Raw genomic sequence first — 20,250 nt, forward strand, 5'->3', positions numbered from 1 at the left:
ATCAACATCAATATGATTCAATGCAATAAAGAAACCAATGAAATTAATATTTATTTTCTTAAAAAGGGGCATTAAATTTGCAAAGCATTCTTAGATAAAACAATGTTTATATATATATATATATATATATATCCCATGAAGAACATTGGCCATGAAGGCCATGATAAAACTTAGGACCAACAGATACAGAGTAAACAAGTACCTAGATATAACAACAGCTCATTTTTTTAAGGGATATATACATTGCAAAACTGAATTTACATAAAGCAAAACACAACACAAAATTACAAAATCATATTTATCCATTCTTTACTCTTGTTAAACCGATTTTAGATCCTCGGACACTTGGCTCTGCCATCTGCATTGAAGTTAAAACAAATAATGACAATGTGTAATGTTCAAATGATCGTTAAAACTTGGATTACTGAAAAGTCCTGAATTTTTGCATTGTACCTTGTTAGAAGGAATTTCGCTAAAGGAGTAAGACTAGGAGATTCAAACAGATCCTTTTTTACTTGTTTTTTGGTTTCTGATTCATCTTGAGAAGGAACTATGTTTTTGGTGAAAGCACGAGTTGCCAGATCTTGAAGTCCCTTCATAGATGGTTCCTTTGAACTGCGCAAAAAACACGCATCAGAACGAGAATATCATGCAGAAGAACAAAAACATATGCCGGCAGGTGAATTGTTGCACAACCAAAAACAAAAAAAAAAAAGGTTATCAAACCTTCCCAATCTCTGAAGTAACCTGCCAACTAGAAGCTCACAAGAACCGGGTGATAAGCGTTCCATGTTAGTAAGTCCTTCAATCAAATTGCGGGCTGTAGACCCTTCTAACTTGTCACCAGCAGCCTGTTAGAGTGTCAGGAAAAGGAATATTATCCAAAAATCTGGTTAACTGATCAAGATGCAGGCAAAAAAGTATTGTAGGTAACTAAATCAACATGTACAGTAAGATGATATAAACAGCATGATTCTAATTCCAAAGCAAATTCATCAATGTTTTTCCCCTTCCGTTGGCGGTCAAATGAGTATTAGAAGAGTATCATGATTCCCTGACTTTCTTCATAACACAACAATATAATATAAAATATATCTGAGTCTATGTAAAACATCGCAAATCCATAACATTGATAAACAGCGCAATTTCGAGTTTATCATAAATAGTTCAATGGATGTTATTTATTATTTCCTAGTACTCAACAACAGGCGCCATTTCTATGTCTAAAATTAATGTAAAACATAAAATCAACCTTAATGCAAGTCCCAACTGAAATAAACCATACTTAACAGGATAGATAGAAGTTGATGCAAAGATAGAAACTAGCTACAACATTTTCTTCACCAAGCAGGATAATTAATCAACAATTTCTCATTTTGACAAAATTTAATGACAGACCAAGTTGGACACAAAAAACAGGTTAGAAAGAGGTCACCTGGATGGTAAAAGTCATTCTTTTTAAAAGATGTTGGACAAATTGTATGTTGCCCTACTCTATCATCCATGACACTTCAAATGCACACATGAACAATCATCCAAGACTTTCTAATAAATTTTTTTCACTTTGCACACATTATTCGATGATTAGTGTGTATCCTAGTATATTCGGTACAAGATGGTGGCCTTTGAAACAAGGATAAGTTTTTGCTTCTCAACATGTCCTTCAAAATCAAGTTAGCTAGAAATTTAGAATCTGACTTTCTTGTCAACTAGGTAAACCACCAAAGATTCACGAAATATATAGATATAGTGCTGTCTTTAATCCCTTTAAGTATGGTTACATAGAAGTTTAAGTTGAGGTCTATAACTCAAAATTTTTTCCCTTTCATGTTTATCACCCACTTCAAGTTCTTACCCCAAGAAACAAACAATTCAGCTATACTCATGCGAAATGCCACTGCAAAACAAGTAATATGAAACATGAGTTATTCACTATCAAAAGGTTTCGACAACACTCATGAAGAAACAAGCGGAATGTGATCCAATATGGTAACAAGCACTCCCTAAGCACACATCTCCCAGTGGTTTGATTTAGTGAGATAACAGTTTTCTATTTAAATAACCAAAATAAAGTACACACAATTCAGTTAATTTTATGGCAGTTTCACATCTAACATTCTGAACTGCAAATACTAAAAGATACGTAAGCTTCACAGATTAATATTATCATGTTTGTTTTGGACACCTAGAAAAAAAAAATACAAATACATCACTAGTTAGATAACGAGGCAAGATAGCAGTTATCAGTTGTTGCATGGCAACTCCATGTGCGAAAAAATGGCATATTAATATAACTTGAAACCGACTTATAGAATATATCTAAAAAGAAGACCAGAGAGTACAAAATAATCATCATTTATCCAGTCTGACCTCTTTCACTGAAGGCATAATCAACATAGATAATACTGGTGAAGTTACTGGTACAGAAACTCGATCACCACCATCATCATCATTGTGGCGTGATCTTTGAAGCAGTTTTTGTGGCTCAAAATTATCACGAGAATCCCTGATAAAGAAACCAGTAATTAAGCAACCAATAATATCCACCTGAAGTAATGGATCTAAATGGCAATGGAACACAACAGAAGCGACATACACAAAATTTGTACCTAGAAGAAATGGAGTTGCTTGCTCGTTCCATTACTTTAGCTTCTGATGCCTCCTTGTTGAGTTTACCCAGAGCAAACCTTTCACGAGGATTTCCCTTCTTGAAGGCAGCTTGTAGTGCAGCCTTCGCCTGAAATTCATAAATGCATTACTTGATTAAGTAGAGAAAGCATAACTCAAAAGCTAAAATTTGAGAAATCCTTTAGTGAAAAGAACATAAGAAAAACCTCAGCAAGATTTGTTGCGCTGTCTTCAGGAGACACACTTGATGTTTTCTCAATGATATCAAATCTAGACTTTGGAGTACGAGGACTACCAGATTCATCGTGTTGTGGTCGTAGCACTACTGTGCCACTGATGGATACGTCTTCAACAGAATGGTATCTGCTTGGAGTCTAATAGTATCAACAACATCAAAATTAATAGCATCCACAACATGGATCGTAGATTGATACAAGTTTTCAATGATTGCAGTAGTTTTATACCATGAGACCCTGATTGCCAAATGCTGCATGAACCTGTGTGTCTTTTGGAGCTCGTAATATGACTGTTCCTGATCCACTCACCGATGGGTCCTCCTCCTAGAAAATAACTGGTTTAGGAGATAACAAAAAATCAATGGGGAAACAGAGAGAAGAAAGTCCTTACATCATCTGAAGAATTTTGAAGACCTTTATCATTCAGCTCAGTTTCAGCATCTTCCTTGAAAGAAATTTCCGATGTTGGCTCATTGCGTGAGATTCCAGAAAATGGAATTTGAAAATTACCCTTATCACTGGCCTTTCTTGTAAGTTTATGGTCATATGAAATATCAGATACTCTATCTTTCACCACAGCAGCTGGATTCGGTTTTATAATACTTCGAACAGTCCCTGTACCTTGTAACTCACCCATGTTAGAAAGTCCCATACCCAGTGGTGCACCGACACGAACAGTTCCTGTACCCTGGGATTCATCCATGCTGAAGTTCGAGCGACCACTTCTTTGGGCATTTCCATGACTGATTATAACTAACATGAGTTAGCAACAAGCAAAACTATACCATAAAGAGAGCACTTAAATGGTAAATCTCTAGACAGAATAGACCTGTCTGGTGCAGTAAGATGGCAATAGTCAATGACATCCAACATGGAAGATTCTACGGATCTAAAAACTATACTGTGGGACACATACCCCTTGTATGCAAATGTATTACCAAGAATGCTATGACAATGTTCAAATTTTTGCTACAAATATAATGTGATTGGCATGCATGGTTGTCAAGAGGTCCAATTATCCAAACCACTAGCTAGTGATGAGCCACAGGCCAGGAACTGAATTGAAAAAAAGTAAATCAAACAAAACATAGGACATACAAGAATACCTGGATTTTGGGATCTCATCTCTTAAATCTCTGGTCACTCGTACTGTGCTTGCTCCATCATCAAAAGAATTATTACCATTTCTCTGAGTTTCCATTGCTTCTTTCATGTGAAATTTAGGTCGCTCTCTGAGAATGAATTAGAATGGAAAATAGAAGGTTAAACCATCAAAATTTTGAGGGGATAACTTACTTCTATTCAGTTATCTCTGATGGAGAGAGATGAAAAATTAACCAAAATCCCTACCTTATTCTCTCCAAAAGTCTTGGGCTTTTTCGAGCATTCCTGATGAACCGATGTTTAAGAAGTTCCTTGGCACTTGGTCTCTACATCAAGATTGTAACAGAAGCTTATGTATAGAAGAAGTTAACACAAGCATGACATAAGATCATGAGATCAAGGTATAGGAAAGAATGACTTTATAGGATAACATAGTAAGATTTTCAATTTATATCAGCAAATTAAAATTACTTCTAAGCCCTTCATGCAAATATAAGAAAGATAGTCAAGAGAAAAAGAAGGCTACCTATGCTAAGAAAAAATTATGCATAAACAACATTTATCAAGAAATACAGACCATTTGATGAAAGACGAAAAAATGCCATGGAAATTACAGATTTGCTAAAAACAGGAAAAATATATCAGCATGGCGGCCAGGTGGACATGTATAACAAATGCTTTTCCATGAGTTAAGATCAATCATTTAAGTCAAATTATTTCACCCTTTCTGTAAAAGGCAATCAGACTAGTATAGTAGCATGCATCACTTGGATAATTACTACATATATATTTCCAATAAAGGTGGAATGCACCAAGAACATTAATTTGGATGAAGAGACCTGCAAAAAGGTAGCAGTATAAAATCTAGTACAAACATAATTACCAAGCCAATCCTTCATTATTTAAAAAATGGGTGAAAATAGAAAGACTGTAACTCATTATTCTACAAAAAGGATAACCCCATGAATATTAACCCCCTTTACAATGTTGAGCATCATCAAGCTTAAATGGAACAAAAGAAAAAGTATTATTACATTGGAATGTTTCTATGGTGATCAAAAATCAATAATTCAAAAAGGCAACGGGTTAAAGGGTGAGCCCTCCATAGTACCAATTTCCATTTTTTAAACAATGTATTGACAACACTTGCAATTCACCAATCTACCAGACACCATTGACACTATGGAGGGCACATCAATAGAAGTAGCAACTCCCAATTGGTCCAATTTTCATAAGTGGAAAGCTACAAAACAAATAACATTTAAGAAATCCTACACAGAAATGTCAAAAGAAGTTCAAGTTAAAAAACAACATCCACATACATTGGTTGTTGTAAAGCTATAGTCCAGAGTGTAGTTGAAAACAAAGTTATTATGATTCCACTGTTTCACACACTTTGTGGCCACCTTTTCATGCACATCCATAATCACGCCTATAAATTAATAGGCACAACTACAGCCCAGAGTGTAATGGAAAATGCAGTTCTCATGATTCCAGTATTCACATTTCGTAGCTACTCTTTCATGCACATCCATAATTACCCTTAAAAATTAATAGTTACAACGTATGAAGCATGGACACGAACACGCTGACACGATACAACACGACACAGACACGGACACAACAATTTCTGAAAATTAAGGACACTAGTACAGCAGGACACGACTATAAAAAATATTATATATTTATATAAAGTATTTATTATGAATATAAATCTATATATTTTCATGCAATATGTATCATATATTTGACCATCGACCACAATCTTTTTTATATTAATGGCTCTCACAATCTTTTTCTAGCTGTGTTACTGATAAGTGTCTAAATGTACATATTATAGTATATGTATTTGTTGCGTCTAGCATGTATTTGTATAATTGATGCACGTTTTATGCTTAATCGTGTGTTATTTGTTTTGTAGGGCACGGATACGCCACGGAGGACACGAAGATATAATTTGGGCGAAAAAGAGAAAAAAACTAAGTTGAAGTATTGTAGCAGTGATACTGTAGCATCGGTATTGTAGCAAGATCACTGTAGCTGTCAGTGTAGCACATGGTGGGTTTTCGAGTCAGGAATTGAATCATGGCGTACGGCCTCAATGTTGCCCGGGATGATCACTGTAGCTATAGAAGAAGATTTGCTTGAAGGCATACTGGCTCAATGAGGTGTTCATTGAGCCAGTATAGACACTATTCTGAGAGCATTTGTGGAGATTGCCTACCCCAAACAGTGTCAATGAGGGGCTCAATGAGGTCCTCATTGAGCTGGGGATACCACCCGGGATTGAGGCCATTTGGAGGGTATGATGAGTGGTATATAGGGTGATTTTGGGGAGGATTGAGAGAACTTTTGGAGAGCTTTTTGGGCAGCCACCATTTGGGAGAAAGGAGAGGAACGAAGACATCATTTTGGGGAGAGTTTGGCTTGAGGCTTGAGAAGATCAAGAGGCTTGAACTTCAAGGGGAAAGTTTCATCATCAAAGGAGGAAGAGCATTCGGCATTCCTTGGCCTAGAAGAAGCATCATTCGGCCGGCATTCTCCCTCCTCATCATCATTCGGACTAGGGAGTGCCATTTAAGCATTCACTTCTTGTTTTTGTTGTGTTTGAGATACTTGTTTGTGTGATAGCACACTAGACCCCCAAGGCCACCGGATGTAGGTGAACCTTTGGGGGTTCATCATGTATTTTGGATGGTTCACTTTTATTTGGAATGCATTGGTGTAATTTATGGTTTGGCTCATTGTTCATGTCTAGAACTATAAAATGGAGAGATCCTTAGTTCTTTATTGAGTTGTATGTGTAGATGTGACCTACTCGCATGTACTAGATCATGAATAAGCTAGAAGGGGTATTCTTGTATCGACATGCCGAGAAATTGGATGTTGGTAGCCCCTCCGAATTATAAGGATGGACTTAGGTTAAGTGTATCCTTATTGCTTGATCTTCCTTCGCTTAATGCAGTCATAGGAATGTGATTAGGGAGAGATCCTTGTCATTATTCGTATGGGATTAGGGTTTAACCGCCGAGAGATTGGGGTTGAACTAATTTTGAGATCATAGGTCTAAATCACCCTTGCCATGTTGTTCTTATGCATCCATATATCACGATAACCCCTCATTGGGATCCTCATCCCTAGGCCTATTTATCATCATCATTGCTCTTGTGATTTCTTGCTTGCCTTGGAATTGTTATACTTGTGCTCTATTTACATTCTTGCATGTATTAGAGTAGTATACCATGCTTAAGTTGTAAGGTTAGATAATAGGTGATGGAGGAGTAATAGGAGCTCCTTAGCCCCGTGGAATACGATCGCTGAGGGCCCAAAGTATTACTTGGCGTCCCCGTACACTTGCGGGCGATTAACCAGTTACTGCAAAGACCCTCTAGCTTATTTGGCTAAAAAGGTATAAGGTTTCCTTTTGGGGATCATGGAAGCTCAGCTCTAATTATACATAACCAGGCCTTATCAAATGCATATGATTACTGCCTGATTTGTGGTTGCAGAGATCCCGTCTCCTTCCTTTCCAAGTCAGGGATATGATTTCTTGTTATTGATAGCTCCTTTCTGCCAGAACCTTACTGGTGGATCTAGTTTTGTTTTGATAACTAATGCTCACCATATTTTAACTGCAGGGTCCAATGTTTATAACACATCCTCAGCTTTGGCAATGGAGGCCCGCACATAAATGGATGAAGTTGATGCAGACCATGCAGCGGGTCGTAGAATTTATTCTTTGCTCATCCGTGACGACTGTCAGACATGGTTTTGGCTATGCTTGTTGGCAATATAAATCTCTTCACAATATACTCGCTCACTCTTATCAACTCAGGATTGCTTTATCCAACTTTGCACCAATGATTAAGCTGCCGCCACACTACTTAGCTAGAACCGCTTAATGTCTTTGTTTTACTTCTCTAGGTCTTGAACCTTCCGTAAGTTACCAGCTCTCTCGTCATCAAAAATAAAAAATAATATTTACAATTTTGTCCTTTTCTAAAACAAGCAATATAGCATATTTGGATCAAATAGTGCTTGTGTCTCTTCTCAGCTACGAAGCACGGACACGGCGGGGAGTTCAACGTAATGGTGTCGCACTAGTGTCTGATACGGACACAACGTGGACACAGCCAGACTCGTCTCGACATGACAAAAATAAAAGAAAAAAATGATGCACGGTCAAGATGGGGACTACCGGAGCTACGGAAGTATGGGGCTTGGGAAGGGGGAAGGGCGTTCCGCGACTGGTTCAGCTCACAGAGCTCACCATGCGGTGGTGTGGAATCATCACGCACGGTGCTTGAGAAGACAACTGACAATAAGTTTTGCGAGTCAAGCCGTGGTGATCACTAGCCGGAACATTGGCAGCCTTGTGGCCAAGGAGATGTCTACAAGGTGCTTGGCAAGATGAATGCAAAGGTGAGGAAAGCATCTCGTGGCGGCTGCTGCTTCATTAGGGTTTCTCTTTTTCTGTCTTTTTTTTTTTACTTTTTTTTAATTGATTGCTTTTATTTTCCCAAAATGCCCCTGGGGTATAACGGGAACAAAAACTTTGTTTGCATATTTCCTAAATACATCTCAATACCCTAGATCATCAAGATTGTGGTTGATAGGCAAATATATGATATATATTGCATGAAAATATATAGATTTATATTTATAATGAATACTTTATATAAATCTATAATATTTTTTATAGCCGTGTCCTGCCATACTCGTGTCTTTAATTTTCAGAAATTACCATGCCACCGTGTCCGTGCTTCATAGCTTCTCAATGACTTCTATTTGTGGCACATAAAGATAACCTATCTAATACACCTTTCAAGTTACAAAATTAAACTGGTGCTTGAAAGTGGTTGCCAGCCTCAAATATTTACCAATACACCATCACTCCCGTCCAGAATTCCATGGCATGACTTGCAGATTCTATCCCCAAATTGATTATAGGATTTCATACATATCCTTCATCATTAATGATGGCATCACACCACTTTTCATTCAGTAATTTGGAATTCCATTGGTTTTCAAGGTCTCATTTAGAAATTCAAGCAGCCAAGATGTCCAAAATTCATACTATTACTGAAATATACCTTAGAAGAAACAAGCACTAAATAAAAATGTGTGTGGGTGTGACACCTTCAAATCAAAAGACACAAAAACCAGCTTGTGGTATTAGATAAATAAAAAACGCACAAGGAACTCCCTATTAAACTTGCAAATTCAGCATATGAATCATGTGACAATGAGTATCACACAACATATCAATCACCACAAATGAAAATGGGTTGATCACATACGCAAAGAAACAAAAATTCTCACAAATGATCCAGAAGAACTCTTTATGAGGAGTTTTTCTTGTCACAAGTTTAAAAGAAAAAAGTTAATTTTATGATTGAGAATGTTTTATCACCACAGAAGGGATTTTCCTTAAACACAGGGAAACAAACTCAATGCCTTAGAATCAAAAGACACACAAAAATCAACTTGTGGTATTCAATAAACAAAAAAAAAAATGCACAAGGAACTCAACTATAAACTTGCAAGTTCAGCATAAATCATGTGAAAATAAGTATTACACAGCACAGCAATCACCAAAAATGAAAATGGGTTAATCACATAGGCATGGAAACAAAAAACCTCAATGATGATCCAGATTAACTCTTTATGATGTGCTTTCCTTAGCATGAGCTTAAAAGAAAAAAGTTAGATATATGATTGAGAATGAAGTATCACCTCAGAAGGGATTTTCCTTAAACACAGGGAAACAAACTCTTTCATGGGTTTGGAGAAGTGCTCATCCAGCTGCACAAAATAGAGAGTTCGGTCATTCCCAAGAATTACAAGCAAGCTGCATATGATCTAGTTAAGGCTAAAGCTCTAAGAAATGGATAGAATACGCTGCTAGTAATGCTGACAATTTCCAAACCTGAGGTGGATTTTCTCGAGGTATCATGAAAAGAACTCTCATTGGATGTAGATCAGCCAATGGTGGTTCACCTTTTGCCATCTCTATAGCTGTAATGCCTAATGACCAGATATCAGCCTGCATGAGGTGAGACAAGAAAACTTAATGAGATTTTTAAAAATTTAATGATGCAACCCAATAACATCTAAGGCACCTTTTCATTGTATCCATCTGAATTCTGAATGACCTCTGGAGCCATCCAGAAAGGGGTCCCCACAAATGTCTGCATTAGTAGAAACTCATTAATGAACAATTATATAGTTCACCAAGAAGAATAGAATCATAAAATTTGAATATTCAGAAATATATAGTTTCATGTACAAGATATCAAAAAATTAAAACAGAATGGAAGATGATAAGAAACAGGCATCAGCTAATGCCATCTAGTGAGGATAAAGAGAAGTTGTGAAAAGTTATCAGCCTATCACTAAAAAACCAAAAGTAGAAGAACAAATAGAATGGTCATCATCAAAAATATACCATCAGAGCAGTAATTAATAAGCAGCCAGCAAAATACAGCAAGCTGGAGAAATCTCATTGCATCTTAAATAACAATCAAAATTTATAACATATCTTTCAACAAATACACAATCACTGTTTACTAAAAAAAGATAATCATAAAATTCAAGAAATGTCTAACACATCAACCATTGCACGTTTATGCATGTTCATGGTTTTGAAATCAAACTTCAGGTTTCCACACACACACACACACACACACAAAAGCAATTATGTATATTGCTCTCATTAATCATCCCACAGTAGACCATTGAGCATTTATGCAAGTCCATGGTGTGCCTTGCTTACCCCTAATTAGGCACCACTAGTTTTGTACTAATCCACTATCATAGCATTGGACATGATTTTATTTGATTGTAAATCATTTAATAATAAATTATTATACATTTTATCCTTGCTTGAGATGATGTTGTATACATTTCAACGGTCAGTTATATTCAATAGTATGCTTATTTGCCATTGTCCAATTTCTCCTTGTATTTGTAAGTTTTCCAAATTAATTTGAATTTCTATTTTATTCTGCATTTGTGTTATCAAAGCACTTCTTTAACAAAGCCTCTTTAAAAACATTATCTTAAGCTTCAGAGAATGATCTTTAGCATTAGCTCATCCACCTTCCTCCCGTTAAAGAAGCAATATATTATATGTTATTCTCAATATCATCTTATATCCGCAATCATTGACTTAGGCACATCAATTAATTCTTCAACAGATCCATTTCTCCTCACAAGTTATTAGCAAGCAGCCTTAGATATCTCACTAAAACATCTAACAAAATTGTAGCTGAAAACTCCACAAAGCATTTGCAACATCAATCATTTGATTGACACAATTGACCCTGAAAATAAGCATTATGCCATCTTTCATCAGCCTCAAAAATAAAATGGAGAAATCTATCTGGAAGACAGCAGTCTCCTCTTACTGATCAACTAACAAGACCTCAAACTCACAATTCACTGGCACATGACCGTTACATGTTTATAACTAATACAACAATCACACATCTTTACTAGCCCTGAAAAAGCGACTGCTATGGTCAACAAAATAGAATTTGTGAAATCAAACTAATGGAAATCCTATAGCATTCTTGGTGACAACTGATCAACTTTATCATTCTTCCAAAGAGGACATCATGGAAATATGATCTGTTATGTGATTGGCCGATCATTGAGCCACAACATCCACAATATTTTACTCTCGTAACACCTCTACATACAAAATCTATATAAGAAGATCTCAGCTGTTGAAGAGTAACAATATCTTCAAGACGAGACTAGGAAAAAAGTTTTCCTCTTGACAAAAGCATAAAGCTCCATAACTGTCACAAACAGTCAAAAATTCTTTCTAATAATATATGAAACTAAGTTACAATACCATAACTGGTCAATCAAGTGAAAACCGCAAATCATACCTTAATCATCTGCTGAAGTTAAAAGCATGTTCACTGTCAACCTAAGATGGCTTGGTTACAAGTTTTAAATGCATGGTGCATAACATTTTTAAGATCATGGTGAAGTAAAACACAAAGCACAATGTTTGCCACAAGACTGAAGGGGATATTTTCAAGAAGAGTTGCAAGAAAATAAGGCACAATAATTAGCGCCAAATCAAGCAAAAAGCTGCTAACTAGAAATCAATCTTCTGCGGAAACCCACACACTGTCAACCTGACATGGTGGATTAGTAACAAACATTAAGCAAGTCTTAAACCTACAGGGTGCATTATCTGCACTATATTTATAAAGAACAATGGCAAAGTAAAATGCAAAGTGAAATGTATCTCACAAGAAAGAAGATATTTTCAAGATACATGAAATAAGAATTTACTGGCAAGCAATCTAAGTAATTACAGACATCAGTTAAAGCTGCCTATACGTAGAAATTAGTTCTCTGAGAGGTTATGGCATTACCTTTCTTCTAGACATTGTCCTTGTTAATTGCGCAGATACACCGAAGTCTGCAACCTGAAATCTAAGAGAGAACATAAGAAAAAATACAAGCTTATCGGCTTTCACCAGATTGCCTTTATGACTTCCTCATTCTAATGGTTAGAACATAAGGAAACCAATATAAATTTTCTCTTTTAACAAAAAGAAACATTAGAAATTTACAATATCAAAATCAATGATAAACATCTCTCACAGAGAATGATCAAAGGTGTTGGTCACTTCAGGAATAAATAATGATGCTAACCTTAACATCTCCATTTTCTGTCAGCAGAATGTTTGCCGCTGCCAAATATTACAAAAAAATCTTATCAAATTGCATCCAGTGTAATGAGAATAGTTTAATAGCAACAATAAATAAGGCAGTATAGCATGGGAATAGAATAAAATAGAAATAGACCTTTTATATCTCGGTGAATCTTTCCTTCATTATGAAGGTACTCAACTGCGTGCAGCAAGTCCCGCAGAATGCAAGAAATAGACATTTCATCCAAAGGAGGACCTGTTTGAAGCTACAGCACCAAAACATAATTAGGAAATCACACTTTCACAAAGGATTATGGATTAAACAAAGGAATGCGCTAACAATGAGCCAATTCATCCAAGAAGATTAACAACATGACCAAAACAAGAAGAAAAAGTTTAAAAAATAAAAGGAATTTTAGAAATCAGGTTATGGCAGAATGCTCAAAGTTTGACAAGCAAAAAATCTTTAAGTCCAATTATACTTATACAGAGCATATTGTCAATAAACAGTAGTTGTTGCTTCTACCTTGGCAAGATTAAACAATATAGTAATTGCTCTATTTGGGTTACATTTATTTTGTATCAATGCTGATTGCAAGCCAGAAGCAATGAGATACATGTTTTTATGGAACAGTTAACGGCTTTTAGCTTACAATAAATAATCCGACAGTCACCCAGAGGCCCGAGATATAAGAGGGCATTGGCACAGATAGGCAAGAGCCTAGACAGCATGACAGACTTGAAGGTCATCAATCAAAATCATCCTTAGGTTCATTTCAATCATACATCACCTTCATTACACAATAAGAACATGGCTAGATGTTCTGCAGGCCTCTCAATGTTATATAATGCAGAAATGATGGATATATACACATTATGCATTAACTATTGGAGAGGATTCCAAGTCTTGTTAAATTCAACTTTATTTTCTCCATCTTACTGCCAGTTAATTGAAGGAATCGCATGCAAGGACATGTCACTGTGGGAAAGGTACAAACAGTACACATTCCTCAATTAAAAATTTTCTAGCATAATCTCAAAGTTTTCACAATACTTTCTTTCTTCACGATCCATCATTAATTACCATGCAAAGATAATGATTCATTTGGAAGTGAAAGTGAAGGTAGTATTTAAGAGTAAGTGGGAAACGACTATGCAGGGCCTCTACCTTGATGCATCATATTGGAATTCATTGAAACTATGGCTGAATTTTAAGATTGGGCAGAAAAAGGAGGAGAGCTTTCTGTTCCTGTTCTGCAGTTGGATTCTTCATAACCAATGGGTTGAAGAATTTTAAGGGAAAGTTCAGGAAAGAAGAAGCTAAGCTAGCATTTGCCAAAAAGAAAGGAAAAAAAATTTCCATCCAAAAATATTGGCAACATGATCTCTTTAGGCTATGCCAACCAGCCACATAAGAATTAATTTTAAGGCGGTAACCTTTAATAATTGCCAAGTCAACACAGACTCTAGCTCAATCTCACTACTTTCCCTCTAAAGGTCACCGACAAGAAGGGAATAAGAGGGTGTCAGACAGCTACATCTTTTCCCAGCTGAACATTAGCAAAGCTATGAGAGGAGGGAGAAGGCATTTGAATGCCATCTACAGAATAATGCTGAACGGATGTACTGGCATGGCCAAAAGGACATGTAGGCAACATATTTTCAAAGAGGGCCTCTTAGCAAATAATGTTTTACATCTGGGAATTTTTAATTAATTACAGAATTTAAAACTATGTCTGTAATTGCCTGGTAACCAAGTTGCCAACAAAAAAGTACATGACATCCACCAAGTATTAATAATTAATTAGAGACCAATAAGACAGTAAAACAGGAAAAGATCACAAATTTCACTAAAAAAATTTGTTTTATCAAAGCCCTAGTACTATGAATTATGGAGAATATTCTTAAAAGAGCAACAAAGCTTATCATACAGTCACCTTTTGGTAGATACCATTTAAATATAATAGCTAAGTGTTGACCCCTATCATACATGAAGTAGGATCTATGTGTTCTTCGAAAAAGAAAATTATTTAGAATCAATCACATGATTTTCTTCCTTGGTCATTTATATCTAACACCAACTTCATCCCAACTATTTCAGGGTATTGACCATGAAGCTCTTATTCACAGGAAAACTTCGGCTCAACCCAAGTCTAACAGTCAAAATTCCATTGTTTTTAGACTTTAGTTTTATATATTCCTTAAACATTTCCCAGAAGTTAGTTCTTATATTTTGATGTTTCTTACAAACAAGTCCTTGCCAAATAGAATTTTTATACAGCAATGCAAGAGGAATATGACTTCCATAAAAAAACTGATAAAAATCTGTAAGCATGGAGGTTTACATGGGATAAATGGGAAAGGGCTAGTAATAAGAAGTTATGGTTATGAGGGTTATGTAAGTAAAAAAGTTGTATTGTGGTTTTCCACTGCTCTTGTGTGTAAAAAGGCATAGAATTCTTACGCCAAGGATATAGATGCAAAGAAAACTCTACAATCGCAACATGCATGTCAAATGCAATCAACAAATTCAATATGGAAAAATTGACCACTGCAAGAATATTAAAATCTTGAAGAAGTCAGCACATGGATTAATCAATCCCACCATCCAAAACAATACAAACCAATTCAAGTTGCCAAGTAAAAGAGCCTCTCACATTTAAAGGCGCATTGCATGATTAATTATGGTGGTTAAGTTGAAAAAATATTACGCCAAAGTTAATAAAAATGACTTATTTCAATGGGGTAAACTAAGTTTTCACCAAATTGCTGTCCAACCTACTCAAAGAAACCATCTTTAATAGTAGAATGCAAACTGAAGCTTAAGTAACATACTAGGTCAGCCACTGAGCCACCAGCCATATATTCCATTACTATCCATAATTTTGTCTGGTGAAGATATGAGCCATAGTAGTCAGTAATATATGGAGACCGGCACTGGGAAAGAACAGATATCTCCTGGAAATATGAATTTACTATCAGTGAATTCCTGGTAAAGAAAAGAGTAATGCCAAAGAAATAAACCAAAAAGGTATTTTGGCAGTCTAAGTACCACACCTTTTGAATGTCCTCGATTTCATCCTCTCTGTAGTGACAAAAAAACTAGTCAGACATGTTTCATGAAAAAGGGCAAAGAGTAAAAAAAAAAAGTTTAAACATATCATATTTACAAAAATTTCTATAAGGAGAAGGTTCATGTTTAAGAGAACCTATAATAAGGACATGCTTTATTAAGGCATCTTTTCTAGATCATATACCATGTTATTTCAGCAGCCGTGAGTTATATATGGAGGTCAAGTCATATTTCCCAATTTTTTAAATGATTTCTTCCAACTTAGAGCTTATAACACCCGGTCCAAGCATGTTAATGCAGAGAAAGCTCATGTTTGAGGACATGTTTGGCTAAGCCATCCTTCTAGATCATACACCATGTTATTTCAACAGCAATGAATCATATATGGAGGTTAAGTCATACTACTCAATTTTTAGATTATTTCTTCCTAAGTAGAGCTTAAAATATCCAGGTCCAGCGAAGCTAATATTGAGGTCTAGGCACGTTAATGTTAACATTAATTCAAGCAATTATTGAGGCTAAAAGGAGGTGAAATGAGAACAATCAAGTTACTGAGCCATGTATATAATGTAGTCAATTTAGTGTCAATCAACCCATATAAGGGTTGGTGAGACATTTGACTCCATGGAGAGGTTAATTTTTGGAGCGCGTTGGTGCCAAAAATAAAAAAGAAAAAGAGGAAAAAAATCAGCTGGTCCACATTATTCAAAATGACATGCCACGAAATATGTTCCATGAAGTTTTTAAAATTTGTAACATTATGGGAATCAAACATGAACATCACTGTTTTAATCGTAACTTATTGATTAATAGAACTATTAAATAAAAGTTTTAAAACTTCAGCATTGATTAAATCAATGTGAGATTGAAGTCCTTTGGAGGCAAATTCACTGAGTGTTGCACAACAACAAAACTATCTTCCAATTCACCAGCGAACAAAGGAGATACCAGAAAGAACTGTTATATGATTTAACTCTTTTATCTGCCGCATGAACCTACCATTTTATTTCAAATGGTAAATATTAACAGGCATAACCTCATAAGTGCCAAATCTTCACAAAAAATGAAATCACATACGGTTTGGCATATGCTTGTTCTTTTTTTTCTCTATTATTTCAGAATATCAAAATGAGTCATAACTGAAGATAATGATCAAAAAAAGGTTTAAAGGTAATTTGATGATGATTGCAAAAAAATAATAATAAAAATAAAAATAAAAGAAAATCAATTCAAAATAACAACTCACGCTTCTTCTAAATCTATAATTTTGATAGCAACTTCTTTGTTCAGCTCCTTATCAAACCTGAAGAAAATTAATCAAGAAGATAACTAAAATAGTTAGCAAAATTACAAACTAAACATCAAAAGCAGAAGCACAGGATAATGGAACAAAAATGATTACTTTGAGCAAATATTTAAATAAAAAATCAAACCCATTCACCTGGTTGAACCCTTATGTTAATCAGTACACCTGGTCCAACCTTTATGCTAAAAGGTCTAGAAGGCCACGTGCATATGCAACTGGGCTCATGTTCATGCAATGCAATGAATGAATTTCCTGAATTGCATATCAATACATGGATGGTTTTTTGAAATACTGAAAGCATATAATTTTTCAAAGTTATCACGTAAGCAAACATTTTAGCATGCAAGACATATTTTGAATGGCAAAACCGTGAAGCTTAGTATGAGAAGAGCCAATACAAAGAACTTCCCATATAGGAGTGACAACAGAGATAGGTTCTTGAATTTCCTTCCTCAGAACTTAGCTGACTTACATAAGTGTTAAGCTTTTAGTTTAAACATGCATATTACACTGCAATCATTCATGAAAATTCAATCTCCCCAGTTTGGCAAAACTTATCTAGAAATCAATCCTTCCACAAGGTTTGCAGAAAGAATTTAATAAAGATTATCATTCTGATCATAGATCTCTTCATATTCTATGTTTGCCTTCTTTTGGCATAGCCACAGCAAGAAATCTTGTTAAAAAGTATTTCTTTACTCAATGAATTAATAAAACTTCATGCAAAACAATCATCATATTTCCAAAGACATTTATATGCACAACTACAATATAACTAAAGATGCTTACAGAAGGTATAAGCTCAAGCACATAAATAAATTAGGTTTTTCAAGACATAAAAGCATGAATTTACATATATACCTATTTGACCTTAAGCATAGGGTGGCTTGTTTAAGAATTCCTAATCAAAAACATATTAAACGATGTTATTTAAGAAAGGGGGTGAAAACACTGCACACCCATTAAAGTGCTAATCTTTAAAATGGCAAGTCTTCCTTAAATTAGATATTAGAAGACTTGCAATTCAAATTACATATTTTGTCTTCACAGTTCACAGTTCTCACTCCCTATAACGATTTAGGAATGACAGCATCCATCAATCCACCTCAGCCATCCCCACTCCGACAGCAGTTAAAAACAACCATCCAAATTGTATTTTCATCTTCACATTTCCAACTCACTGTAAAAGGTTAGGAGTGCAATCATCCATAAATCAACTTCAATTCATTCCCACTCCTTTGACTACTTAATGGACTACTATCCACACTATATTATCTATACATGGCCACAGTGCTAATAATAAATTAACCAGCAACATGATCATGCAACCTGTTCACTGCTAAAGAAGCACAAAAACAGCTTTCGTTCAAGCTACATCCACAAGCAACTGGATTAAATGTCCTCTTCTTCATTGTATGAATGCCATTGCCATTCACATCCTCGTACACACTCCCTCCCTTACAACCCCCTCCCTTATGTCCACTCTAAAGAACGACAAATGAAACCCCTAACCACATTCTCACCTGTTTAGCTACAATGACGGAAATACATTGGCAAAAAAGAAACCAAATTATACTTAACGAATGCGACAAAAAAGCCACATTGTCTTTACATCGTATTCATGGACATCTAAACACCGAGAGCTTTCTTCACATTACCCATAGCCTTCCATCACTTTCGAAGAATCACATCCACCCCCATTTGTATGCCTCTGAAAGAATGTTTTTCTTCACACCCACCAGGTGCCAGCAAAATAGCTAACCAGAAAAGTATACCCACCTTAAAAAAGAAAATAATCATTGAATACGACAAAAGGAAGGTTTTTGTCAGGCCAGATGCAGATACAGCAAAATGTAAGTGTCTTCCCCACACTTCCGAAGCACCATCATCTTCTCCAGATCATATTGCAACTTGCTCACTCAAATTCACTTCCATTCGCATTCATGCAGCAAAATAGCATACAAATAAACTCTCTGCAATCACCTTTCTTTACCACAGAACATACACATAAAACACAGGTCTGCGTACTTTTTCACCAAATCTCAATCTCATTCCACCCAGCCAAACTAAACCAATGCATCATTTCCACATATTTCCATTGACCAACAACCTAATTTCATATTATTACCCTCTCTTCTAAATTCACCAGGTCACAAAATCTTAATCCATGTACAATGGAATTATCAAAGATTTGATCTTTCTCGGGAACAAAGAGAAAATGTATACGAACAAGATATTTCACCCAAGCTTCACCCTGCTCATGGATAGATTACCGAGGTTCGGGTCCATAAGCAGTGACAATCGCCCTATTAAGACTAGCTTTCACTACGGCTTCGGGGGTGACAACAGAAACAGAAGCAAACACATCCAGATCGAAAAAGGATTAAAGAAAAAGAAAAAATGAAAACTCACACTTTGAAGACATCGCCGAACGATCCCCGGCCAATGAGCTCCCGGTTGCTGAACCGAGCGTCGACGGCAGCCGACATCGTAGCCGGATCCGCCATCCCCACACGCAATCCCCAAACAAATAGACTCTCTAACCCTCACAACAACTTCAAATCGACAACCCCACCCATCAACGATGGAACATGCCCGCTTTTCGTGGTCCTAAAGCAAATCCTAAGATCCAGATCTCCAGGAAGAGAAGACCAAAAGGAGAACTAGGAGACGAAAGCGGCAATGGCGGTGGTGCGTCTCCGTCGAAGACCCTTGCGCTTGCTTTGGGGCAAAGATGGTTTTTTTGATAGGAAGGCGGTGGGATTGGGACAAGAGCTTTGGGAAATAGAAATATTATGAGGGTGTGGAATGCAAAATGGCCACTCTGAAAAAAAATACACTAATGACATCATCCTTACTATTTTTTAAGAGTGAAGTAACAAAAAATAGTTCTCAATCTAAAAGAATGAGGATTTAAATCTTATTTATAATTTATTTATATCTAATAATAATAATAATAGAAAATTGATCGTGTGGGGGAATACTTTGCTACTCATTCATTGCTGACGGTGGTATGGTGCAAGGTTTTTAGATTGGACCAGACATTAACCCAGAGAAGAGTAGGGTTCACGAGTGAAGGGTTCAACTGGGTTGAACCGGAGTCAATAATTTTTACTAAAAATAATATAATTTTTAGTTATATATAATTAAAAAAAATTAAATATTAAAGAATAAAAAATAAATAATAAATAAAAACATGATTTTTAAAAATTTAAGGCAGTATTA

General features: G+C 35.8%; 1 protein-coding gene across 1 annotated transcript; it reads right to left on the bottom strand.

Moving 5' to 3' along the window:
- Positions 1–76: 76 nt before the first annotated feature.
- On the bottom strand, positions 77–19,779 carry LOC120282195 (serine/threonine-protein kinase 3-like). The gene is made up of 20 exons (XM_039288953.1): positions 19,438–19,779; positions 16,966–17,022; positions 15,704–15,731; positions 15,482–15,604; positions 12,801–12,912; positions 12,648–12,685; positions 12,365–12,418; positions 10,091–10,159; positions 9,898–10,014; positions 9,705–9,773; positions 4,215–4,294; positions 3,971–4,096; positions 3,256–3,607; positions 3,093–3,188; positions 2,835–3,002; positions 2,610–2,737; positions 2,371–2,506; positions 727–851; positions 454–615; positions 77–358 (listed from the first exon to the last, which is right to left on the bottom strand). Exons 1-20 carry the CDS (start codon positions 19,530–19,532, stop codon positions 319–321), a joined length of 2,175 nt encoding a protein of 724 aa, XP_039144887.1. The 5' UTR covers positions 19,533–19,779; the 3' UTR covers positions 77–318.
- Between the last annotated feature and the right edge of the window lie 471 nt (positions 19,780–20,250).

This window comes from Dioscorea cayenensis, chromosome 18 (genome assembly GCF_009730915.1).
Source record: "Dioscorea cayenensis subsp. rotundata cultivar TDr96_F1 chromosome 18, TDr96_F1_v2_PseudoChromosome.rev07_lg8_w22 25.fasta, whole genome shotgun sequence".
NCBI lineage: Eukaryota > Viridiplantae > Streptophyta > Magnoliopsida > Dioscoreales > Dioscoreaceae > Dioscorea > Dioscorea cayenensis.